The 26996-nt window shown below is 41.7% G+C and overlaps 1 protein-coding gene across 4 annotated transcripts in view; it reads left to right on the top strand.

The window, feature by feature from the left end:
• Window positions 1-26996, top strand: part of SYTL5 (synaptotagmin like 5) — a 100590-nt gene that overhangs the window by 27656 nt on the left and 45938 nt on the right. For all 4 annotated transcript variants that reach the window (XM_009686313.2, XM_009686312.2, XM_068916793.1 and 1 more), the window contains exons 2-3: window positions 1922-2406; window positions 22145-22360. In XM_009686313.2, the coding sequence (XP_009684608.2) occupies window positions 2288-2406; window positions 22145-22360 (335 nt within the window). In that variant the 5' untranslated portion in view covers window positions 1922-2287. The remainder of the gene's footprint in view (window positions 1-1921; window positions 2407-22144; window positions 22361-26996) is intronic.

Raw genomic sequence — 26996 nt, 5'->3', positions numbered from 1 at the left:
TTAATAGTACAGTCTAGCTGGAGTTAGTGTTCTATGGTTTATACATTAGTGTCCCAATTTTCAGTGATAGAAAGCTCAGAACTGGCAATCCTAAGTTATATTTCTGGCTTGCACTGTGTGCTTTGTTCGTTGCGTGACTTTTCCATCCCATTTTCTTACCCAATAAAAGTTATGCTGATAGTTGGATCTGCACTGGTGAAGTATTCTTAAGATTTGTAGTAGTGTTTTATTGAAAAATTGAATGAAAATGCATGTATGTCAGATACTTAGGATTTTTTTCATTCATTTGCAAGTTTTAAAGATTAATTGGAACAAAGGTTATGAAACGTCAAAAGAAATTCCCAGCTACTGCAAGTTTAACGTAAGGAAAAATCTCTTTTTAAACTCTTAGAACTGTGACATTTGTGTCCTTTGTTAATAAATAGTTAGCCAAGTTGGGGAGCAGTATATTTCAAAACCAGGATCCTGAAGTAGTTTAGTCAAAAGCAAACTAGGAATTTTGTTTGGTATTATTGGCAACAGTATTTATTTCTTTAGTGGCTATTATGAAATGAAAGATCTTGTCTTATATCCCTAGTGTTTTTAGTGTGTAAACCACTCTACTGCTTCACTTCTCCATCCTGTCTCTTTTTGTCAAACCTTTCTAAACTGTTGAAAGCTAGAAAAGCAAGCACCACCAAAAAAAAAAAAAAAAAAAAAGGAAAACAAGGAAGAAAACTAACAGGATTTGTAACAACACTGAGCATTTTGGTTGGGCTATCTCCTGCCAATGGCAAAATTTTTAACGCAGTTTTAGTTCTTCCAACAATTATAATATAAAATAAATTGCATTCTCTGTACCGTGTGCACCTGTATGTGTGCGCAGACATATTTGTGCTTATGTATGTACACACATGAAATTTATGAGGATGTATTTGGATGCCTTTTGTTTGTGTATAAATGTGTTTATATATGCATGTTTTATATAATATGTGCGTGTCTGAAAGTGCAATGTGTGTCCATTCACATAACTTCTTTTTCTTAAAAAAAGCATCTTAGAAGTCTACCTTTTTTCGATATGAAACTCAGGATTTACTTATGAGACTGTGAGGGCTGGATATTTGAGACTGTGAGGGCTGGATAGTCCAACCAGTTGACCAGAAGCTTTTGGTGTCTTTTAAGTAGCTTCACAGTGGCTGTTTGCAGATAGGGTCAAATTTAGTGCTTCAGTATTGACTGTTGTGTCTTTTCTCTTTTTGGTTGGGAATTGCTTTCTGTTTAGGCAGTATAAAAAATATAAAGTGGTATTTGACTCACTTCTGGATGTCTACATTTTAATCAGTCATTCTAGGTTTCCAGTGTATTCAGTGGAGAGGAGTGGGCACTTCTAGGACATGTTGTTCTAAATTAAAACGTCTACAGCAATTGGTAAATTACCCCTTAAAAGTTCCTATTACTCTCCATTGACTGTAAAATGAGTGTAATGGATGATGAGCTGAGACAGGTGTATACTCACTGTCAGATGACTCCTCCTTTTAGCACTGTCCTCTGTTGTCCTTCCTCTTGTTAATTTATGCTTTTCTCTGAAAGTAATCTCATGGAAATAAATAGTTTCATTGTTTTTTCCCAGAGGCTTATTACTAGAAGGATACCAGTATTAAAAGGTGAATACAATCATGTGGATGTATCGCAGTAGGAAGGTAATTGCAAATTGTATTGCAGCAGGCACGGCTCATGAGAGCATAATAATCATTCGTTAGAGAGTAAATAAACAACACCATAGAGAAAGCAGGATATAAATGGCCCCTGATGCAACCTGATGGTCTACAAAAAGTAGGCGTTTGTTCTTTGGCTTTCAAACCATTACTAGATTTAGCCTTTCTTAAGTCAGACTCTGATGATAATGCCAAAATCACTTCTGTTTGTTTCTTTTGACTTTCAGATAGTTTGAAATAAATATATCCAGCTCTTCTGTGGCTCCAAACTACAATTACAGCAGTAAATTGATTTTGATGCCAGTTGTGCGTACAGTCTGAAGGCCTGCAGCAAACCAGGACAGGTGGGCATTTTCTGACCAGGAAAATGACTGACTTTTTTTGAGGAAGAAACAAATAAGCCTTTATTTCTTGTGTAATTGGAAGGCCAAAGCAACACAGTTTTGACATCTGATTAATTTAAAGAACGTTTGTCAAAGTACTGCTTGACTGTGAATTTTCTGTCACAAGCATGCCTTTGGACCTGTGTAAATAAATTGTTGGAAGAGTTACTTGGACAAAGCAGTCATTGAAGGAGTGTCTGTTGAAGAATCATGACCAAGCACTTGGAGATCATCAATTTGTCATTTTTGTTGGAACATGAAAGGGAAACAATATTGGGAGTACTGAAGAGAGATGAATATCTGAAAAAAGTTGAAGATAAAAGGATAAGGTAATCCTTTTCATTATTATTTAAAAAAAAAAAAAACTTTATGTGATTTTAGGTGTTTTTATGCCCCCCTGTGAAGATTTTTCTAGGTGCCCTGGGGGAAGGATGAGGATTAGGTGATGGTGCAATTAGTTATCTAAGTCAGGCAAATGTGTTAAAAAGAGAGAAAAATGCTTGCTAGTGTGTCCCTAAGTAAACGCGTGATTGCAAAGTGTCCACTGCTTCAAAGAAAAGAAGAAAGATAATAGATTTGAAACTTTAATCCTAGACACTTTATTGGCACCTGGAATTACTGAAAGAAGAGTAGTGATATTGTTCTGGTAAAGATTTCATATAAGGCTAATCTGCAGCCTATTGCTTATGCGTACTTCAGATTAATGACATTTAGAACACATCTTCAAACACACTACATCTTCAAATGTAGTGAAAATAGTTCAATGAAATTTGATGACTTACTCTAAAAATAGATCCAAATTCTTTTCACTAATTTTAATAATACATTTAAGATCCTATGATTCCTTTTTCATATTCTCACATGTTCAAATAGCCTCAAGGAAATGAAATATATATTAGGCTTGTGCATGTGTGTCCTGAATGTGAGAACATCTTTCATTAGAACATTAGAACACTAATGATGTGCTTCAGTAAGGAAGTTAACTTAATTGTCTCTGTGGTACAATAAGAATGAAATACTTTCTTTTTCTAGTGAACAGGTTCAAAGTGTCACTGAGAGCTTAACTCTCTTGCTAGTAGTGAGCAAAAATAAAAAGCAAGGGTTTCTGAATTTCATATTCTGTAGATTTTTGCCCAGTTTGGCTGAAGTTATGGCGTGTGAATGGAAGATTTTAATAATACTCTTGACCTTCTTTCTCAGGGGACCTGTACACTTTGTGTCTTCAGGACTGATTGTGGGAGGGGAAGATTGGAAGGTGTCACAGGGGAAGTGTGTATATACCTGTATGCGGGAGTCCATGCAGCATGGGACAAATGCAAGATGATGTGCTTTTTCTTTCTCTCGCAATGTTTACAGAAGGAGGAGGAGGAGGAGGGATGGACACTTCATTTTCCAAACAGCTTAGTAAATAAATAGAGATCAGGTATGACTTTCCTAAGATTCTGGATAGGAAAAGTAGAAACTGAGGGCGTGTCGATAAAGTCCATATGTGCTTTTCTGAGAAAAAAGATGACATTGAAAGAACAATGTGTGGAGGCAGGCTGAGAGTCGGGTGCTTCAGATGATGACTCAAATTCAGTTAGTTCATCTAAGTATCGGTTCTGCAAAGTTTTGTATGCCTTTCCAGGATGTTGTTGCTGCTCTCCCTTCCTCCCTCTCCCTTTTTGAAGTTTTTAAAAGAAGACTTTTAAAGTTTTCTGTTGTGTTAGTTCTGAGTAACAAGTTTAGCATGGATGTGCACAGTACTCGGCGATGACGAGGCTGCCGGGTGGGAGGATGCCAAGTGTACACCAGTGTTCGTTGATTTCTGTCCGTGTATTCCAAGGCCAGGCTGCATTGTGATTTGCTAAAAAGCATCTTAGACAAGTGCATTCAGCACCTGCTGAGGCTTCTCTATAAAACCGTATTTGTTAAGCTATGCTAAGCTAGCTGCCAGTTTTGGAAGTCATCTTCCCTTGAGAGAACCGAGTCTAAATGAAGTGCCACTATTGGTGTGCAGTCCGTTTAACTAGGGGAATGTAGTGGCTCATCTAAATAAGTGGGCTAGACATGGCTCACCTTGCTTAGTATAAGACTGGGAAGGAAAGATGTCTCTTTACAGTGGTAAGAGCAAATTAATTGTTGCACCTCCTTCATGATTCTTATAAAGATGAAAACAGAAGACCAGAAAACAGATGGAGCACTGTTTGTTCTAGGCATTGTGCACAGCTTTGTAATAGGATAAGCGTTTCAATAAAAGTATTTCATTTTTCTATGGCAGTGGCCTTTGAAATATGTCCCATGCCGGTAGGTATCTATCAAAGGCTTCTGTATTAAGTGCAGCAGTGTATCAGGACACTAGTTTACCAAACTGCAGAGAAACTTTTATTTTCTACTACTGTTGTCTCCTAATTTCGAGTGGAAAGTTGAAACTCATGTTCTTTTACGGTCTCTTAAAAACGATACTTATCTGCTCTTTTTGCAATACTGGAAGAAGTCACTCTGCCAAACTGATGGAATTTGAGAACTGAAGGCAGCTCTGGAGCATGTGATTCAATAAAGGGGCAGGTGGTAGAGGCTCATCTGTGTTTTGTCACAAAGGGAAAGAGCGCCTTAAGAAAAGATTGAAAAATGAAGTTAATCTGAAATATAATGGTAACTAGGAAAAAGTTTTTGGAAATAACTTGAGATGTGAGGTGATACTCAGACATCCTTGTGGCACTTACAGAGATCAGTTGGTTTTAGATTCACAGCATACTTGGAGAATTGTCATCAGAGCATAAAGTGTCTAATAATGGCGGAATGTAGTCTATAAAAGACTTCCAAGATGCTCAGACTATAAAGAGCTGGATGGGTAACTCTGCTTCCTGAGAGACTTTATAATTTTTCTTTCTGAATGCAGCTTGGAAAGGATATATTTAATTATGGCTTATAAGTATACTTCAGAGAAACATCTGTTGTCTTTGGAATGCCATTTGGTGCAATCTGTTGCATATTTTATTGAAGTACTTTGCAGAAGAACAAGTCCTTTTATATTTATTTTCAGTGCAGTTTTCATTCTATCAAAATGCTTACTCATACGTTACAGGGAATAATTTTTTTTAAGAGTCTGTTTTGCTCTTTCCGAATCTGACTTGACAATTGTTTTCTCTGTTCCTATCTGTCTTCAAAAGGCATTGTAACTTGAAAGGCCCTTTTAGTCAACATGCAAGCACTAGTAAGTGCAGGAGGATATCCTAATGGTGGAATTATTACGAGTTATATTCATGATCACTGCTCATGCTTGTGTTCTGAAGTGCGGGAGCCATTCTTATTTTTTATTTGATCTACAAATATTTCACCTTCATATGAGAAAAATACAGAAGGCAGCAAGTACTCTTCCTGTTGTCTAGCTTAGCTAATACAATAAGCAATGCTTTTAAGTATTAGGGTTTATTTATGTTCTCAGCTTTCAGCATGCATTTGATATAACTGGAAATCTTTCTTTGAATGGAATATAAATCTAAAGGAATTACTGGATTACTTGTGCAAATGAAAGCCTACAGTGATCTACGCATTGGTCTGCAGTGCTTTTGACATCAGTTCAATGATCATCAAGATTGTTAATGCTAAGATTATTTGAGTCAAAGTCATTATATTACATAGAGGTAAAATAGCTAAAGATAGTAATACTGACCATACCGAGAGTTGAAGTGTAGTTGTTTTAATAGCTGAGTTACTGGGAGAAATTTGCGTTCTGAGAACGGCAGTCAAGACCAAGAACTGAAATGTGTTTTTTTTTTTTCCTCATCCTTTCACTATTTTAAAATAATTTTATTCTTTTAATATGCTTTTTATGAAAACCTGTATCACAGTTAACGTGTGCTGCCACAAGTCACGACATCAAAACTAAGTTAAAGAATGTATTTGCTGAAAGGGAGGTGTACTGTGTTCTAAATGAGTTTCCTCTAACTGTTGTTGGTTTGTTTCTGTTCCAACAGTAGCCCCGCTGGTGTCTGCCCCAGCAGTGATGTTACACAGGGAACTTGTTTTGATGGGTGTGCCGTTCTGGATCTGGAGTTAGCGCTTCACCTCAGTACTAATATAGTGCCACAGAGCAAAAAAACCACAGATACACTTGCTGCTAATGTACGTTGCTTTCTTACCTTACCTATTTTTCTAGACAGCTTTTAAAATACGAAGGTTCTTTTCATTCTTTGCAGAGCAAAGCTCTGAATGCTGTGCTTTTAGAAGAGGAGACACCAATGGAATAATTGCTAAACTGAGAAAACAAGGGTGGAACACACCAATATCTTCCAAGGACAGGGCTTTACCGGGTTATTACTTGAATCATTCTCTCAGTCTTTCTCTTGCCAGAAGCTGTACAAGGATCCCTCTGGCCTCAGTTTTGTGATGTCAGGGAAAGTTGGCACTTCTGTCTTTTCAGCTAAATAAATGGCACCTCCCTATCAATCAGAAGAGCTCCACAGAGGTAATTTAAAATATTAACTCTGCTATAATATAGGAGAAACTGTTAGCATGGCTACCACCCTGTGGTAACTGTAGGCAAATACTTCAGAAAAAGTTTTGAAGTTTGAATAACCGGAATGGGAATTGAGCTGTCTGCTGATTATGCATTTGGATTTGTTTTAAGTGCAAAATGATTATAGATTAGTATATAGTATGATGTATGGTCTGTGCTTTCACAAGACTGCTTATAAATGATGTTTTAAGTAAAGAGACCTTATTAAAACATGTTGTTTATCCATATGTGTATGGCAAGAAAGGAGGCTACTGGTCTGGCAGCTATCACATTTGACCAGTAAATCCTTACATTTTACATGTTGTTACTATTGAACCGGAAACTTCTTCAAGCAAAAGTGGTCACTATTGCTAAAGGTAGAGACTTGTTTTGCTCTCCATTGTTCTTTGAAAGTGACCATCCTCCATTCGTGAAATAATTAATGACGTTTCTGGTGGTGATTCATTCTCCTGTTCTTATACTCTGGGTACAATTGATTTTATCAAAGCTTAATAAGAAACCAACAAGCAATTTGTATTTTTTTTATCTTGGTAACAGTTTCTAATTGAGGGGGTAGTTATTGAGAAAAAGGTTCACCTGTGGAAGTTTGTGATCTTTAGTCTCCAATATAATTTCAGTTCATATACCTCCCTTTCTTTCTGTTCCCTTGCCTGCATTCTGGCATTCGTTACTCTGATTTTATTTTCCCTTAACTAATTAATTCTTTGCTTTCCCCCTGTTTTCTTTCATTGTCATCAATATACCTGCCTACACAAATGTTCCTAAACGATTTTTATAATACAAATCTGTTACATCAGCAAAATAGGAAAATTTGTGCTTATAAAATAAGCACCAAAAAAAATTTCAGGTACTCAGTTTTTTTAATCCTTTTGTGAATTGTCAATAAAAAAAACTATTACTTTCCAGATATTTTGTCATCAGACAGGGGAGGAAATCTGATTCCGTTTCAAGGAGGTGCTAGGAATCAGTCTGGGGAGGGGATTTCTTTTCTCCTTCAGCCATCAGAAGAATGAGATTCTCAGCTTCTGCACAGAAAAATTCTCCAGTAGAATCTAAATTAACAGGTGCACAGCTTCAGATGGAGAATGTGGGCGCTCATCTGTGCAGGAAACATGGCTTTCTTAAGAACGAGTGCAAGACAGAAGCAATTTCAACTTTCTGAACCTTTTTTCTTGCTTAACTCTTTAATTATAATTTGTTGGGGACAATTTTTTTCTACTGTAATTTTTTGCAACTTTTTGAACTCTGAAACGCTTAGAATCACAAAAGAAAATTGAGAACACCACAGCTTTTTGTAAGAAAAAAGTTTCTGGAAAAAGAAAATTGAGGGGAGAGAAGCAGGAAAAATTTGAAAAATCAAACTGAGGAATCATGTGCATCATTGCATTCAGCAGTACTGTTTTTCAAAAAAAAAAGGGAGCAGGGATGAGGCGGGAAAGTTTCCGATCTAAAAAAAAAAAAAGAAAAAAGTTTTCCAAAACTCTAGGGAAATGAAAAAAATAATTTTGGACTAAAATAAAGTTATCAGAGTCAAAGTAAAAGTTGTGGGTTTTTTGATAGCTACTTACCAAAATGCAGAACATTTTTTGAATGAAAATTGAATTTGATGAGACAAGCCAGAGACAACAAAATTCTCTCTTGTAACGGCCGGTGTACCACTAAAAGATATTGGATAGTCCATAGTTACCTTTCTGTGTCCTACCAAACTGGGAAAATTTAATAAAGACTGTTGAAATCCTCTGACAGAGTAAATTTTATGGAGTTAGAGGAAGTAAAGGCATTCGGGAAGTGATGGAGCAGAGACGGTCTTCACAGAATCACAGAATCGTTTAGGTTGGATGGGACCTCTGGAGATCATCTAGTCCAACCTCCCTGTTCAAGCAGGGTCACCTAGAGCATATTGCACAGGATCGCATCCAGGCGGGTTTTGAATATCTCCAGGGAAGGAGACTCCACTACCTCTCTGGGCAACCTGTTCCAGTGCTCTGTCACCCTCACAGTGAAGAAGTTTTTCCTCAGGTTTAGGTGGAACTTCCTGTGGTTCAGTTTGTGCCCATTGCCTCTTGTCCTGTCGCTGGGCACCACAGAGAAGAGACTGGCCTCATCCTCTTGACACTCCCCCTTCAGATACTTGTACACGTTGATGAGATCCCCTCTCAATCTTCTCTTCTCCGGGCTAAACAGGCCCAGCTCTTGCAGTCTTTCTTCATAGGAGAGATGCTCCAGCCCTCTAATCATCTTGGTAGCCCTCCGCTGGACTCTCTCCAGTAGTGCCATGTCTCTCTTGTCCTGGGGAGCCCAGGGCTGGACACAGTACTCCAGGTGAGGCCTCCCCAGGGCTGAGGAGAGGGGCAGGATCACCTCCCTCGACCTGCTGGCAACACTCTGCCTAATGCACCCCAGGATCCCATTGGCCTTCTTGGCCACAAGGGCACACTGCTGCCTCATGCTTAACTTGTTGTCCACCAGCACTCCCAGGTCCTTCTCTGCAGAGCTACTTTCCAGCAGGTCAACCCCCAGCCTGTACTGGTGCAGGGGATTATTCCTGCCTAGGTGCAGGACCTTGCACTTGCCTTTGTTGAACGTCAGGAGGTTCCTCTCCGCCCACCTCTCCAGCCTGTCCCCGTCCCTCTGAATGGCAGCACAGTCTTCTGGTGTGTTAGCCTCTCCTCCCAGTTTAGTATCATCAGCAGACTTGCTGAGGAGAGTGCACTCTATCCCTTCCTCCAGGTCATTGATGAATACATTGAACAAGACTGGACCCAGGACTGACCCCTGGGGGACACCGCTAGCCAGGCCTCCAACTAGACTCTGCACCATTCACCACAACCCTCTGAGCTCGGCCATCCAGCCAGTTCTCAATCCACCTCACTGTCCACTCTTCCTGAGCTTACCTAGGAGGATGTGATGGGAGACAGTGTCAAAAGCCTTGCTGAAGTCCAGGCAGACAACATCCACTGCTCTCCCCTCCTCTACCCAGCCAGTCATTCCATCAGAGAAGGCTATCAGGTTGGTCAAGCATGGTTTCCCTTTGGTGAATCCATGCTGACAGGAACTCCTGATCACCTTCTTGTCCTCCAGATGCTTAGTGATGACCTTCAGGAGGAGCTGTTCCGTCACCTTTCCAGGGATGGAGGTGAGGCTGACAGGCCTGGAGTTTCCTGGCTCCTCCTTCTTGCCCTTTTGGAAGACTGGGGTGACATTGGCTTTCTTCCAGTCCTCAGGCACCTCTCCTGATCTCCAGGACCTTTCAAAGAGGATGGAGAGTGGCCTAGTGATAACATCCGCCAGCTCCCTCAGCACTCGTGGGTGTATCCCGTCAGGGCCCGTGGATTTATGGATGTCCAGTTTGGACAAAAGATCTCTTCTAACCTGATCCTCCTCGACCAAGGGAGAGTATTCCTTTCTCCAGCCTTCCTCTCTTGCCTCCAAGGTATGGAATTCCTGAGCAGTGGCCTTAGCAGTGAAGACTGAAGCAAAGAAGGCATTCAATAACTCTGCCTTCTCTGTATCCTTTGTCACCAGGGCACCCGCCCCATTCAGCAGCGGGCCCACGTTTTCCCTAGTCTTCCTTTTGCTATTGATGTATTTGAAGAAGGCCTTCTTGTTGTCCTTGACATCCCCTGCCAGATTTAACTCCAAAGGGGCCTTAGCCTTCCTTGTTGCATCCCTGCACACTCTGACAACATCCCTGTATTCCTCCCAAGTGGCCTGTCCCCTTTTCCACATTCTGTGTACTTCCTTCTTCTGCTGGAGTTTTGCCAGGAGTTCCTTGCTCATCCATGCAGGTCTCCTGCCCGCTTTGCTGGACTTCCTCCTCAGAGGGATGCACTGCTCTTGAGCCTGGAGGAAGTGATGCTTGAATATTAACCAGCTTTCTTGGACCCCTCTTCCTTCTAGGGCCCTACCCCATGAGATTCCCCTAAGTAGGTCCCTGAAGAGGCCAAAGTCAGCTCTCCTGAAGTCCAGGGTTGCAATCCTACTCATTGCCCTGCTCCCTCCTCATAGGATCCTGAACTCCACCATCTCCACCGTCTTGCCTCTTGCTGCAGTATAGCTATTCTGCTTCTCTAAACTTGAGGAATGAATGTCCTTTAGTGAAAAGCATTCTACTTATTAAAAACGGCTCCGATACAGGTTCCCATCACTTCTTCATCTCTGCAGGATGACAGGGGTTGGGGAATGTTCGATCTCCAGCGGCTGCGTTTGTAGGGGAATGCCTTTGACGCTCAAAGCTACAATGAAGTCAGGAAGGAAGAGTCTGGCTCCTCTTGGGCCTGTTTTATGCTACTTGCAGCCTGAGGGTGACGGGGCCAAAAGCTACTGCTGCTTGCTGTTCGTCGACTGTGATTTAGTGGAATTGTGGTTCTGGCTGGCTGTGTGGTTTGGTTGGTTTTTTTCCCCCTTTCATCGTTTCAAGATACTGACTCTCCATATTTGCTTTTTAGATGGACTTAATCTAGGATCTGAGTCATTTATCAAGTTTACTGTATCACGTTTACTAAATCTTTTTTTTTTTTCTGGTTTGCTATTTTCTAAGGGCATTTTAGGCACCATATAGAAAGGCTTGGATTGACTTATTCAGTGTTACCTGGAATACTAGGTTACTAGGACCAAAAATCCTTTCCAGTACATTTAAGATATTTTCTCTGACAGGATGGGGATCTTAAATATAGCATTCATATTTAAAGGAATGGCTAAATATTCTACTGTCCTGGACAGTAATACATTTCTTCTGAATAGCTATCTTCTGTCGAACAGCTATTATAATAGATCATTCAGAAACTTCAGTGTGTTATAGAATACTCTTTCTTCAGCAGCTTATTAAATTGGCTTTTGCTGAATTTTTTTCTCATTTGTATTACTAGGAAAGGATTGAGAAAGATTAACCCTTGTTTAATATATGAGATTAAAAATATATAACTGCATGGTTTATTAGATTCCTGTAAAATTAAAGAGAACTGAAATGTTAGAATGGCAAAGGAAAATTGGATGTTTCCAATATAGCTGGTTCCCGTACTGAGGGGTAAGGGGTAGCGGTAAGTCAGTCCAGCTACGTGCTGCCCTTGCATCTCTTTTCAGTATTGTGTAACTAGTGCAGCTAGACCATGGTTGTTTAGAGTTTGTTAAGATGATGGATTATTTTCAGATGACTCACGTACCTCCTCCTACTCTTTCTGACCCTTCAGACATTTAATTCTTTATTTTCTAAGACCTGAACATATTTGTTACAGTCAGTTGGTAGTTCAGTTCAATAAATGGTATAGGAAATCCGAAAGGAAAGTTAGTATCCAGCGTATCTGTCCATATATTGTTTGTTTGCTTGCTTGTTCTTAAAAATTTTTATATTTATTTATTTGGCTATGTCAGTAGAGCAGCTGTGTGTTGGTTTATATTACCTTGGTTCCTGACAGTTCTCTAAGGAAGCGCTGTATTAAGAAAACAAACACTTTACAGAATTCATAGTTTTTACAGATTAACTATCATCTGATTAAAAATTCAAAAATTTGTATCAGATAAAGAATATAAAATACAGTTATAATTACTGGAAAGTAGGTATAATGTCCTTCTAGTGTCAAAGGAGCATTGATAAGTTTTTTTTTTTTAACACATTGCTCTCAATAAAAGCATTTGCTGAAAAATGTACTACTTATTGATTTGGGCTGATAGATGTTTTATCTTAGATTTGAACTACTTAAAACATACATTTTTGTGCCTAGTGCTGCTCCTTAATGAAGCACAAAAGGGCCTGAAAGTTGATGAGGAAGGACAGGGAGAAATGGAAGGAATTCAGAGAGGATTTTGTTTTAACATTAGATACTTGGATCCAGTCTGTAAGACAGACTGATAATTGGCAAAAAAGACATCAGAGTGTCTGTGGAGTTTCTGAAATGCAGTGGGTAACTGTTGAGATATAGATATATATAGATATATATATAAATTTTTTTAAAGCATAAATGAGCACCTGGAAATAAGTCTAGAAACAAAAATGAGCCTTTGCCAAATGTTTAGCGTTCTAAACCTTTTGAGATTTGGAGGATCAGCAATATTCATTCTTTGAGTTACCCTGACACCTTGGCAAGTTTAAGGTTGTTGTTTTGCCTGCAGAAATTCAAGTCCCAGAAGAAACTGAAACTGAATTCTATGTGCCCCTTTAGTTTTACTATGTGTGATTGACCAGATCTTTGCAATACTGAATGGTGTCTCTTGAAGAACTACATCTATGCAAACGTTGGCCAGCAGTTCTACTATCTATAATCGCAGTTTGAACAGGAGACCAAGAAGATGATGGGGAAGGGGGAAAATGAGCAACAATCAAGTAAGGAAGTGGTGGACCAAGCTGACAAGCAAAGTGGGTGGGGTTATGTGAACAGGAAGGACCTTGTAATCAAGAAAACGGGGCTGAAGGGGTCCCACCTCAAGCATATCCACATAAATGAGGAAGTCCCTACCGGACAGAACTATGGTGAAAGCTTTCAACCTTTCTGGGAAATCAGCAGACTTGAGTGTCTCTCTGAAGTACCTGTACACTAATGCATGCAGCACTGGGAGTAAGATGAGTTAGAGGTCTGCATGTGGTTGCAGGGCTGTGATCTCATTGGGATCACAGATGTGGTGGCATAGCTCATACAGCTGGAGCACTGCAGTGGATGGGTGCAGGATCTTTAGGTAGGACAGGCTGCGAGGCAGAAAAGAGGGAGTTGCCCTGTATGTGAGAGCGCAGTAGGAATGTGCGGAGCTCTGCCTTGGGACAGAAGGTGAGCCAGCTCAGAGCTACATTAGTGGGCAGGCCGATGTGGCCAATGTTATGGTAGTTGTCTGAACTGACCACCTGATCAGGAAGAAGTAAATGAGACCGCCTTCAGAAGCCCCATGTTCACACAACCTGCTCCTCAGGGGAGCTTTGCCTACCTCAATATCTGCTGGAAGGACAGCACAGGCAGGCACAAGCAATCCAGGAGGTTTCTGGAATGCATTGACAACAACATCCTGACGCAGACAATGGAGGACCTGACAAGGGGAGGTATTCAGCTAGACCTGGTACTTGCAAACAAGGAAGAACTGGTCAGGGATATGAAGGCTGGGGGCAGCACTGGCTGCAATGACCATCAGATGCTCAAGTTCAGAATCCTGAGAGGAGGGGAAAAAAGCAAAAAGCAGGATTGTAATCCTGGACTTCAGGAGAGCAGAGTTTGGCCTGTTCGGGGATCTGCTTGGAATAATCCCATGGGAGACCATTCTGGAGAGAAGTGGAGTCCGGCTGGTTGATATTAAGGATCATCTCCTCCAGGCTTGAGAATGGTCCATGCTGCCAAGCTGGAAATCAAGCAAAGGTGGCAGGAGGCTTGCATGGATGAACAAGGAGCTCTTGACTAAACTCAGACATAAAAAGGAAGCATACAGGAGGTGGAAGAAGGGACAAGTGAACTGGGAGGAATATAGAGACTATGTCCAGCTCTGCAGGGGTGGGGTTAAGAAAGCCAAAGTCCATCTGGAGTTGAATCTGGTGAGGGATATGAAGGGCAAGAAGAAAGGCTTGTATGAGTACACAAGCAGCAAAAGAAAGGTTAGGAAAAACGTGGGCCCACTACTAAATGAGGCAGGGATCCTGGTGACAAAGGACACGGAGAATGGCCAAGGTACTCAATGCCTTCTTCACCTTGTTTTTTTACTGGTAAGACCTGCCTACAGCAATCGCAGGCCCCCAGCATCAGTGGGAAAGCCTGCAGCAGGGTACGCTGCAACTTAACAGCGTTAAGGAATATTTAAACAAACTGAATGTATGCAAGTCCACGGCTTCTGATGCGGTGCGTCCACACAGGTGCTGAGGGAGCTGGCCGATGTCATTGCAAGGCCACTGGCAATAATCACTGAAAGATTGTAGCGATGGGGGGAGCTTCCAGATGACTAGAGGAAAGAAAATGTCACCCGTCTCTTCAAGAAGTGCAAGAAGGAGTATCTGGGAGTTACAGGCCGGTGAGCTTCACCTCGCTCCAGGTAGAGGTTATAGAGCGAATGAAGACCATTTCCAAACACATGAAGGAGAAGGTGATTGTGAGTAGTCAGAATGGATTTACAAAGCGGAAAAACCATGCTTAACCTACCTGATAGCCTTCTGTGATGAGATGACTAGCTTGATGCGTGAGGGGAGAGCAGCGCATGTGGTTTACCTTGACTCTAGTAAGGCTTTTGACACTGTCTCCCATAACATCCTCACAGACAGCCTGCTGAATTGCCAGCTAGGTAAGTGGTCAGTGAGGCGAATGGAAAGCTGGTGGAACTGCTGGGCTCAGAGGGCTGTGGTCGGTGAGACAAAGTCCAGCTGGAGGCCAGGCGCTAGCGGTGGCCCCCAGGGGTCAATCCTGGGGCACCAGTACTGTGTAAGGTCTTCATGGATGACCTGGATGATGGGACCAAACGCACCCTCAGCAAGCTTGCAGATGACACCAAACTGGGAAGAGTGGCTGATACTGCAGACGGTTGTGCTGCCATTCAGAGGGAGCTCAGCAGGGTGGAGAAATGGGCAGACAGGAACCTCCTGAAGTTCCACAAAGGGAAGTGGAGAGCCCTGCACCTGGGGAGGAACAACCCTGTGCACCAGGGGGCCCTGCCAGCTGGAGAGCAGCTCTGCCGAGAAGGACCTGGGGGTCCTGGTGGACACCAAGTTAACACGAGCCCGCAATGCGCCCTTGAGGCCGAGAAGGCCAAGGGGCTGCATTAGGCAGAGCACTGCCAGCAGGCGGAGGGAGGTGATCCTGCCCCTCTACTCAGCCCTGGGGAGGCCACACCTGGAGTGCTGGGTCCAGTTCTGGGCTTCCCAGTGCAAGAGAGACATGGCACTGCTGGAGCGAGTCCAGCAAAGGGCCATGAAGATGATCAAGGGACTGGAACATCTCTCATAGGAGGAAAGGCTGAGAGAGCTGAGACTGTTTAGCCAGGAGAAGAGGTGGCTCAGGGGGAACTGATCACTGTTTATAAATACCTGATCGGAGAGTGTAAAGAGGGTGGGGCCAGTCTCTTCTCCGCAGTGCCCAGTGACAGGGCGAGAGGCAGGAGGCAGAAACTGAAACACAGGAAATCCCATGCAAACACAAGAAAACACTTCTTTAATGTGAGGGTAACAGAGCGCTGGAACCAGTTGTGCACAGAGATTGTGGAGTCTCCATCCTTGGAGATACTCAAAACCCAGCTGGACACAATCCCGGGCAAGCTGCTCTAGCTGACCCTGCTTGAGCGGGGGGGGGGGTTGCACTAGACAATCTCTAGAGGTCTCTTCTGACCCCGGCCATTCTGCGATGCTGTAAAAAGTTGCTGCTGCTTAGTTCAAGGCATGGTGTGGAAAGCCTGGATGTTGAAACAGGCAATTGAAAGGAACCTGGAAGGAGTTAGGAGTAGAACTCACTGTTCACTGTATCAGGTTATTAAGATAGCTTATGTAAATGGAATGGGACAGAGAAAAAAAAATACTCATAATTTCAGGTTTGTAAGGTGCAGAAATCTGTCAAGCCTTGAAGAAAAGTGCCATGCACATCTGATTTCAGCAGATGAACAGATACATTATAGTATGGAGTCTCTGAAACAGAACTACTTGCTGATAATGTAATGAGGGATTACTTTTAAAATGAGAGCCTTGCATATGAGGATTGACTGATCTAAAGCTGTTCAGAAGTTTGGCCATTCCTTTTTAGATAATGTGTTGATGTAGGCATTTCATCTGGAAAGCAGAACAAATCTGTCATATTACTGAAGAAACAGGGTTTGCATTGGGTCATGCTATACTTAACATAAGTCTTGCTGTGATACTAGCTAGAGTTGGATCTACATGCAGTTTTCAAAGTGATGCAGATACAAATTGGAAAGACTATGCTATCTGGGAAAGTAGATATCCATCAGCATTCTCTTTAGATTTATATATGTAGGGATTGTTTCCTGTTTCTGTTTTCTCCATGAATAAACTCTGTTTAAATGCAGTAGATTTCATCATCATAAATACATAGCAAATGTAAGTAACCATGTTTTGAAGGAAAGTATATAGCGAACAGAAAGCACTATAGTGGCAGTGTGCTACATAAATAGGTAATGCTTATGCATGTAAGTCTTGATAATGATGTATTTTGGAACCCCGTGAAGTTGTGCAAAACTTTGTGTGGTTTTTATACTTTCAAGTATGTTAAGGCCACATAACTTATTTTGTAACTCTTGTCATACCTTGATCTGAGTATTGTATGCCATTTGGAGAGTGATTATTGACACTTTCTGTAACTGATAACATTACTCTTGCAGACTTCTGCCTTTCATAGCATTGGAAAGATGTAGGATGTACAGGGAAGGAGCTCATGCTTGAAGCAGTCTGGCAAGTCCTAGCTTTTCTTTTGTTCTGTCTCTCTTAAAATAAGACTTTATTTTAGTTTATTTTGAGTAGTTTAGTTTATTTTGAGTATTATTAGTGTGTGAACCAGTCATATGGTTCTGGGGGGAGAGGATTTTGAAAGGTTACAAAAATTCCAAGATTTTCAAATGCTTGAAAAAGTTGCCATTACTGATAATAGGTAACCAGCTGACACTCTGGTAAAAGAGGTTTCAATGATTGCATATATTACGCATAGTGTGTATAAGGTTGTTTGTCCTGTTTCTCTTCAGTCATTAAATCCTCTTGCCGGTACTGGTTGTTAAGGAAGGAGGCCAAACCTGGTAGCCCAGAGGGGCGAGGTTGCCCGAGCTCCTTGTCCCCATGTCCAACCAGTAGCAAGGCTGACCATATATTCACAGTAGGCACCCACACAAATGCACATATGTACAAAATAAGTACATGGCCAGTCACACAGATGAATATGAATATTCAGCACTCGCACAAACAGCCTCGTCCTGTTCACCTCTCTGGCTAATCAGGAAGAAGGCCCATTAGTGGGAATTACAGATATATATGTACAATGTGGATTCCTCCACTGACTGGCTTTGGAGTCAGTAGCTGATCCTGGATCCTTGCTCTTCTGGGTGCCTCGTACTTCGAGACAGGCACACGTGCACACACACCAGACCTGTACACAAACGGGTCTCAGTCTCATGATCTCTCTGGCAGTTGGCCAGGACTCCTCTGGTCCCCTCAGCAGCCAAGTCCCCTATGGTCTCACCGTTAGAGACATACAGATGTACACATGCATGTGCATACATACAAGCAGGTCTCCCAGTCAACCTCCGGACCCTATGGTCTCCCTGGCAGTCGACTGGACTCCCCTGGTTCCTCCTGTACCCAACATCCCTGTGATCTCACCCCTAGACACACACACACATATGTGGCTCCCAGGTCACCTCTCCTGCTTGTCAGCTAGTCCAGCTTCACGTTCGCTAGCAACTGCGCACTCAGTCGCGTAACCTCACTCGCTCCAGTTGCTGGCACTTTAATTTCACTCACTGCAATCTCTCCAGTTGCTGGGCCCCTATGACCTGTGGTCTGAATCCAGTTGCTACTCAACACGTGCACACAGAACACCTGATCCCTCACCCAGGAAAATAGTTAGAAAGGTATTTAATGAGCTAGGACAGACTGCACTGATCAGGCACAGGGCATGGCCAGGCAAGCCTGCTGACCGGTTGCATTAACACACAGCTAGCCCCTTTTTATCCCCTTGTCCCTCTAGTTTCCCATGTTCATTCCTCCTCAAATCACCTAGATTCCTCTCTTTCTCTGCCTCCAATTACTCTCTTAAAGGTCCTGTGATAAGACTTGCACAATCCTGAAATTCTCTTCCCCTGCATCCCACAACGTGTCCCATATCGCTATGCAGTAACCCTCTTCAATCCAAAAGGGAGAGCCACTCCTGTTGACTCATCTTGCTGGATTTCACAGCAGTCTCTCCTGGGACAGCTGTGGAGGAGCCTGGACAGGGTGTCTGTTCCTCTCAGTAGGTGATTTGGGTTCTCCTGCAGGCCTGCCTGTGATTGTGCCTCTGCACTGCTCTTTGCTTGTGGAGATGAGCCCTGGAAGGGCTGATGATGGGTCCATAAGTAGCTGGGGCAGTTATAATTCAGGTTCCTCTGTCTGCCATTGTCTCTCTTTGTTTCTTTGTGCTTGTCACAAAGACGAGCTTTTATCACTTGACCTAGCCTGAGTAAATTGTTTGGGAGAGGAGTCAGAGAGGGGTTTGTATGGGGAAGCTGAGTAAGACTGAATCTGCCTTACAGCGTTTGCTCCAGCAGGCTGGTATGTCCCTTTCTGCTGTCAGCTCAGAGTGTGGAGATGGGACAGAAATTGGTTGGGGCAGCTGGAGAGGCCACACTAAGGCTATGGTCCAGGTTGCGGGTGCAAATTAGGTCTGCCCTTCCTCTTCTTTTTCTCAGGTCCATGTTTTCCAGACTCAAAAGTTTCCTGCTGGCAGCAGTGTTGCCCGTGGCAGAGCAGTCAACACAACTCTGAGAGTTCATGTGGTGGGCCCAGTGCAGATGCAAGTGGATCATTTCAGCAAGCTCTAGGAAGACAAAAAGTAAATGAGAAGGGCAGGCCAAGCTTTGATCAGATTAAGAATTCCCACGGAAGGGTACTTAGCTCTGACAGGGAGGGCTTTGGAGGTGAGCCTGGAAGGTGCTGTTTGCCTTTCAACATGTGAAAGCACAATCCAATCTTAAATTGCCCTGAGGTCAATGAGTCCTAAAAGCGGCTGTACTAAATTATAAAGGCCATGTAGCCCAGTACTTTGTCTCGGACGAATTCACACTGCTGAAAGGAGAGACAGTATATCACCGAGCATTTTGGCAATGTTTGATGGTATTTAGTGAAATGTAAGTGGCCATAACCTCAGTGATAATTAGATGTCTTCACAAATACTAAGAAGTATTTCATGACAGTTGTGAGTCAAATAGATAGATGTGAGATCTCTGTTAAGATGGTATGGTACTATTTTGCTTTAATTCTGAATCCAGAACATTGACTTTTGCCATTTTATGAAGACAGGCTAATTTGGGACATATATCCCAGCAAAAGGAGGGGAAAACTCGTGATCATCTGCCTTCACTGTGCATAGTGGCAGTACTGCAGTGCAGTTAGCGGTTCCTGTCGTGCAGGTCACCTGTCTAAATTTGGAAGTGTCAGTTTGCCAGAAGAAGGAAACAGAGATGGACTTAAAACTAACCGTATCTTTGCAGGAAGTAGGTAGACGTAAGATGCAGTCAACAAGCTGCAAGAACAATTAGCAAAGTACCAAGGATGCTCACAAAACCTGGGTGGACTTCAAAAAGTTATGGCATGGGAGAAAAGCTCTTGGGCATGGACATGGAAAAGATGAATCAGAAGCAAAACGTGGCAGAAAGAAGAAATCACTCTTGGCTAGAGGCCAGCAGAAGAGAACACTAAGAGGATTTGTGGTTGCTACCTGGAAGAATTGGACATTTTTTTTTTTTCAAGAGCTGTCAGAGGTTGAGCGTCCGCAGACCAGGTGGCTGCAGAGCAGCTGTTGTTCATGAGATCCCAGTGGGAAGCAAAATGCTAGCCAGCCCTCTAACAAGGCCATGTATCTGCAAATAACCTAATTCTGTCAGAGCTTAGTCCCTGATGAATTATTGCCGACCTAAGCAATGTTCAGGGCCTGCTTCACTGGCGTTGCAGTCCATAATTTTTTTTCATTTTGTCCTAAAGCGTTTGGTTTCTTCGTGCAACGTTTTTACTGATTTTTAAGTAAAGCCAGGTTTTTTAAATTTCCCTTGATAGCATGTATGCGCAGAGCCGGTGGGTTCAGTTAGCTGCTGTGCTTTGTGATAGGGATACTCTGGATGGCCAAGGCTAATGGGAATGTGTGCAAGAGGACACCAGGGGTGGGGTGGAGGACAGCAGCACCCAGGCATGTTAAACTGGAAGAACCTAGCAGCTGCTGAGTTGGGGCCTTGGTCAGGAAGTATTCTGGGGTACATTGGAGTATAGGAAGCGATTGAAAGATCGGAGAGACCGGGGGATCGTAAGTTTATTGAAAAGGTTCCCTGGGATGAGAGGGAGTTGAGTGGACAGGACGTCACTTGAGAATTGTTGAGACATAGGAGTTTTGTCAACATATAGGACTGCATTAGCAGCTGAAGATAGTGATTAGTCTCTGTATTCAGCACTTGTGAGACCACATTCTGGAGTACGGAAGCATTGACATGTTGGGGCATGTTCAGAGGAGGGCCGTCAAGGTGATTAGGGGGCTGGAGCATGTTACATAGGATCAGAGGCTGAGGGAACCAGGTTTATTCTACTTTCAGAAGAGAAGGGGAAGGGGAGACCTGATTGCTGTCTTCAACTGCTGCTGTTTTCAGCTGTTTAATGGGAGAAGATGGAGCCAGACTCCTTTCAGAGGTGCACAGTGTAAAGACAAGAAGCAATAGGGACAAGCTGGAATGTGGGAGATTCTGTTTGGATACTAGGAGAGTTTTTTGTTTAAACATAAAGGTGGTCAAATTCTGGAACAGGTGCCCAGAGGCACTGTGAACTCTGTATGCTTGGAGATGCTCAAAATTCAGTTAAACAGGTCCCTGAGCAACCTGACCTGGTTGGCTCTGTTTTGAGAGGGGATTTGGGCTGGCTGACCTCCAAAGTTCTCTTCCAGCCTACATGGTTCTGGGGGCCAGGGTAGGAGGGATTGGAGCTAGAGGCTGTGGTGAGGGAGGGAAAGGTCTAGAGTAAAGGTGAGGAACAGAAGCGCAAGGAGCTATTGGTGAGAGTTTTGGGGCAATATTTGAATCCCTGGGTTTGGGAAGGTGGACGTCAAAAACTGCCTCTCCTGTCTTCCTTCTTGATTCTTTATGTTCACAATCCTTTTTTTGCTGTTGAAAATGTAGCCATTACATCTCACGTATTGTTATTTTCTCCTTAAGGACCTGACTCATGCGCCATTGAAACTGGAGCCTTCAAAATTAGGTCTTACATGCAAGTATTTTTATCCTTCAGGGTCAGTAGCAGAAGTGGTAATAGGCGAGTCACGTTATTTAAACAGACAGTCTCAAGTTTTTTAATTAGTGGTTTTATGCTGTGGTGCCACATCTGTTCAGTTGGGTTTTTTGTTTGTTTTTTTAATGATTCTTTGAATAGCCAGCGCAGAACTGTATATATGTACCTAGCTAAATCTTCACCAGCATAGTACTAAACACATGCTAATTACAATAAAGATTTTATTGTTTTCCTTCTGTGGAAGCGCAAGATAGTTTTGAGCTACAGTCAACCTGGACTCAGCATCACTTGAATTATTGATGACAGACAGGCAAAGATGGTTTACCAGTGGTCTAGAACCACTCAGCTGTCTGCAGTCACTGATACTGTTCCACCAAAAGACTGCATATTTTCTTCTTGATTGTGTGTCTGAGAGGTGGAGTATAGATTTATTCTTCTTTGTCATCTATGTGTCTGAAAATCTAGTGAATATATAAAGCATATTTGTATTTTACCTACTGTGTCTTTTAGTGTTTAGCACTAAATCTTAATCTCTTAAAAATTTATACAAATTAGAAGAAGAGGGGAGTGTTACTTGATCTCCGAGTGTTTTACCTTAACTGTGCTCAAAACCCAGTTATCTCTCCAAATTAAATGTTTTATTTTCTTCTAGGAAATTAAAAAATGAGCTACTGGAAGTGAGACGGAAGGGTGGAAACCGTCACTGTCAACAGGACAGCAGCAGGGTCTGCGTTCGCTGTCAGAAAAACCTGGGCCTAATCTTTGACAGGGGAGATATGTGCCAAACCTGCAAACTCAGAGTTTGCAACAAGTGTCGTGTTGTGGGAACTGATGGGCAGTGGAAATGCTCAGTGTGTGCCAAGATTGCGTAAGTTGTGAATCTTTTATAAATACATTTACAGATTACCTCATTGTAAGTAATTTGTGCTGGTGTTACTGTTTTATCTCCCCTTAGCACAAAAACACACACATACCAGACACACAAGGGAAGAGGCTTATCTGATGTTTTTATTTGCTGCACTACTTTGTAATATCTTTTTTCCAGTTCAAATAGCTTGCTTTCTTTCTAAAGTAAGCTTCAAGCATCACAGATACTAAGCTGCTGGTGTGGAAGGCCTGAAAATCATGGAAAATCAATCATAGAACAGTGACAGTCTGTTCTCATTATTTAGACACAAGTGTAAGAATCAAGTAATAACAAAATTAAGAACCAGTGAGGATGATACATTCTGACTAATGTGGCCGGGGGATTTGTAACGGATATAAAAATTGGGAGTAAAAGCACTTCAAGGCATGGTTCTATCCTTGCTCTTTTTCTGTGTTTATAGTAACTTAACTTTTCCCCATGAAGGGAGAAGGCTACATTTATAACATTTCCCCTCAAGCTGTTTAGCATTAGATAGAGTTCAAAGGTAAATTGTGCCATGGTGGAAGGGAAAATAAAGGGAATAGATTAATCTTCACGTTTTTTGCGGTTGGACTATTGAGTATGGGCGATGGAGGAGAGAGATAGCAGATCACAGTGCTGAAAAGTAGAGAATCGATGTTCTAACGCAGGATATCAGGTGAATAAAGAGGGGAAGTTTTAACATGTGTTCAAGATTATTTGCTTCATGTATAGCAAAAACTTGGAGGAATAATTCATGTTTGGAATATTAATATAGGATTTTGTAGTTTGACTCAGTAAAATAATCATGAAAGAAAGGAAATGGTCTAATAAATCTTGTTTACATATCCTAACGTAAGAACTGGGTGGTATAAGGATGAAACTTGATAAAATAGTCTTGTTAAAAGGGAAAAGAATAAGGGTAATTCCATGGAGAGAGTTTTTTACAGGCCACCAAACTTAAGAAATGAGGAAGATAAGGCTTTTCTTAAATGGTATTAGAGATTGAACGTAAATTGCTAGTAATGTCAGACTTTGGCTACTTAGGCCGTTAATGAAAAATTAATATAGCAGGACACAGAGTTTGGCGTTTATATCTTCTAACTTTAGCTTTATGAGTTTAACAGTTGTTTTTAGCTAGATACCTTAACCTTCTCTGCAGTCAGCGGGGGTGCATCTGGAGAACAGTTTGTCTTACCTTTTCTAAGATGGAACATGTTGAAGTAGTTGCTTATGTGAAATGTTTTCAGAATGGTAGGGGCCTGGCTGAGCTCTCATAGTTTTGTTCAGACAGTTCCTGAGGTGATCTCTGCTCTGTGTCTTTCAGAAATGATGGGGTCCAGGTGAGAGGACAGAGCCAAGTACAGTATTGCTCTTTAAAAATGAAGAAGGAACTAGAGATTTGTTGGCCTTGTCAGGTTACCTATAATTTCTTGAAAGATACTGAAACAAAAGATCACTGTGCTGTTTGCAAGCACACAGAGGACCACAGGATGATGAGTAAGAGCTAGCTCAAGAACAAATAATGTCAGACCAATTTAATTTCCTCCTTTGATAGGGCGTCAGACCTCATGGATGGAGGAGGAGCAGTGGATGCCTTGTAACTTGGCTTCAGTGAACTTTATGATATGTTCTCTCGTGCCGTTCTCGTAAGCTTATAAATGAAGGAGACTATGCCCTGAAGTAAATTCTGTCAGTGTGATTGCAGAACTGCCTAGAAGACTATGAAGCTCTGTTCTCAGAGTAGTTAGCAGCATTTCACTGTCAAAAAACAGTTATGTTGAGCGGAATCTTTCCTGGGTTTTGTACTATTCCTTATTTTCGTTAAGGACTTTGATGCAGCGGACGAATATGCTGATTATACTTGGCGGGAGGCATGAGACTGAGAAGTGCTGCAGGCATGTTGAAGGACAGTATTAGGAATCAAAGTGATGCTTACAGTTTGGAGAACTAGTTTGAAGAAAAAGTTGATGGTGATTCCCGGAGGGCATGTGCAAGTACTACACTGACAAAAGTAATCAGCTGCAGAAAGAGAGAGTGAAAAAAATACTGACTTATCCAGATGTCCTTTAGAAAAGGATCTGTGTTGAAAAGCTGAACATTAATTAACAGTTTTGTGCCACTGTAGAAAAGTCTGGCATCGCACAGGGATGTACAAATGGGATTATGGCCTGTAAAGCACATGATACGATCCTGTTGTATTCAGAGTACGATGCCCAGTTTTGTGTAGCGCACTTCATGTTGGCCAAGTGCAGAAAGTTCAACAGAAAATAATGATCAGAAGCCTAGAAAATATGGTATGCCCACAATAATGGAAGGAATCGGTATTGTTTGGCGTTGGGGAGAGAATACTGGCAATAACTGGAGTTTTAGATCTGCTACAGGGAGCTGTTTTGAGGGAGGAGTACAGTCTGTTCTACATACTCACTTTGGATAAGAAAAACAACATGGTACTTAATTGCAATGAAGGGATCTTGACTAGGTGTTACGAAAAGTCTTCAGTGATATAATTTGGAGAGGTTGCAGAATCTTGAAGTTTTTTTAACAACAGGTTAGATAAACCTCTTAGGAATGATGATGTCAGTAAAGCTGATCCTGATTTCAGGCTAGGAGATGGACTGGGTAACATCTCAAAACCTACGCCACCCCTATTTGCGATCGTGTTGCATCCTGTGTGCTAAGCTACAGTCCTAGCAGTCATTTGACAGTGATTTCCATTTGGAGCCTGACTCTTATGTTATTACAAACCACACTGTAATTTTAAAGTTCAGAAATGTTTTCTCTGTTAGATATCTTTATTGTTTCGTTGAAATCTTACTTCTATCCTTTTCTGATTAATTTAACAGAGGGTTTCAGCAAGACTATAGTGACAGCTAGTGATCTGTGAAATGCCTTGTACACTGAGAATACGCAAAGAGATTATCATCTGTACAGGCTACGTAGAAATGAAGGTTGGGGACTGGATTTAACTAAGATACCTATCAATACTTAGATAATTCTAGTTTAAATTCATTCATTTCTGCTTTCCTCTGTCTCATTTAAGTCTTCTGCAGAGAAAATTAGGATTTTTTTGGCCTCTTGAATTACATTTGAAGGAGGAATCGATTAAGTTAATTTAAACAGGGCCATTGGCTAGATCACAAGACAGAAGTCAAGGAAAAGAGAATGGGAATCCAATGTTAAGAGACACTTAGTTATGCTGTATGAGTAGGAAACAAAAGGCAGAAGAATGGGGGTTTATTTTTACTATGTAGCACCAATGTGCATACAGGATTTGAGTCTGTCAAGTTGGATTTTTTCACCATCCTACTGACTTTGCAAAAAGTGTTAGGAATTTTTCCTTTCTTCCCCCTTCCCCCCTTTTCTTTTACTAGTCTTGAAGAATGAGAAGTTGTGTGTCGATACCTGTATAGACACTAGCACTGGCTATGCTATTCCATTAGCAAAAGCAGGTCATGCTGTTGTTATTGTGGGGCTCTTAAAAGTTGGGGGGGGAAGGATTCATGGCTTCTGTGCGCTCTTTCAGGTTTTGGTGCTATACTAATTATTGACTGTTCTGCCAAAATTGTCCACAAGAGCGTCCCTAAGTGCCACTTAGGGTGATGGTGGTAGTGATAACCTGTGTAAGTGCCTGTTATGTAATTGTCTAGTGTACCTGCAGAAATAAGTATGGAAGCAGGTCTTTTTGAACTATTGGACAGTCTACTGCATTACCCTTGGTGTCAGTGAAGAAATTCAGATAAGTGTGTTTATCGGAAGAGATGATTTTTTTTTTGATTGCAGGCTGATGAGTGAACATACTGCAGAAATCCCTTGAATCACACAGATAATCTAAAACGGTTGCTGAAACAAAGAATATCTTGTGACCGTAAAAGAAAGTGTGAATAATATATGCCAGTTGCTGCCTGTTGCTTCATTTTGACTTTTCTTTCCTTTTGAGCTCCTTGAGTCCTGCATACTCACTCATAGCACAGGAGATTGGGATGTATCTGATACAGCAAAAGGACGTTCTGTCACCTTGCTTGTGATCAAGTTTTATCTTTGCTTTAACATTTATGGTGGGTTTATGTCCAGCTACCAGAAAACCTAGGAAAAGATGGTGGCAAGTCACAAATATGCTGGCTTGAGGTTTAGGTTATTTCAAAATACGTGTTTTCTTTAAGGAAGTGGTAAAATACAGTGTTATTTTTCAAACAAACTTAAAATTTGTGGTAGCATAACAGTATCTGTTAGAGGTGAGATACCAGTCTGTTAGATAAATAGATAAATAGGTTTTATTATTAATCTTTCAACTAGAACACCTTCATCTGGCAACAAGTGGATCTGACTTCTCCCTTTCACCCCACAAAATAATCTTTTAAATATTCTACCATTTCTCTGAAGTCAGTCGTGCCAGAAAAACAACTTACAGTGGTATGGAAGCTCATTACAGCACATCAATTATTTTCCAAAATCCTTTCAAAAACATCTTATGAAGCTGAATAAAGAAATTTGAATATGAAGAGTGACAGTTTTCCATCAGTATTTTTATGTATAACAAACTCAGGCTTATATATAAATTGTCTTAGAATTTGCAGTTAGGGGAGAAGAATTTTCCACTTGAATGTGCATAAAAAGC

This window comes from Struthio camelus, chromosome 1, assembly GCF_040807025.1.
Source record: "Struthio camelus isolate bStrCam1 chromosome 1, bStrCam1.hap1, whole genome shotgun sequence".
NCBI classification, from domain to species: Eukaryota; Metazoa; Chordata; class Aves; order Struthioniformes; family Struthionidae; genus Struthio; species Struthio camelus.
The sequence above is the reverse complement of the archived record's forward strand: the minus strand, read 5'-3'. Positions and strand labels throughout refer to the sequence as shown.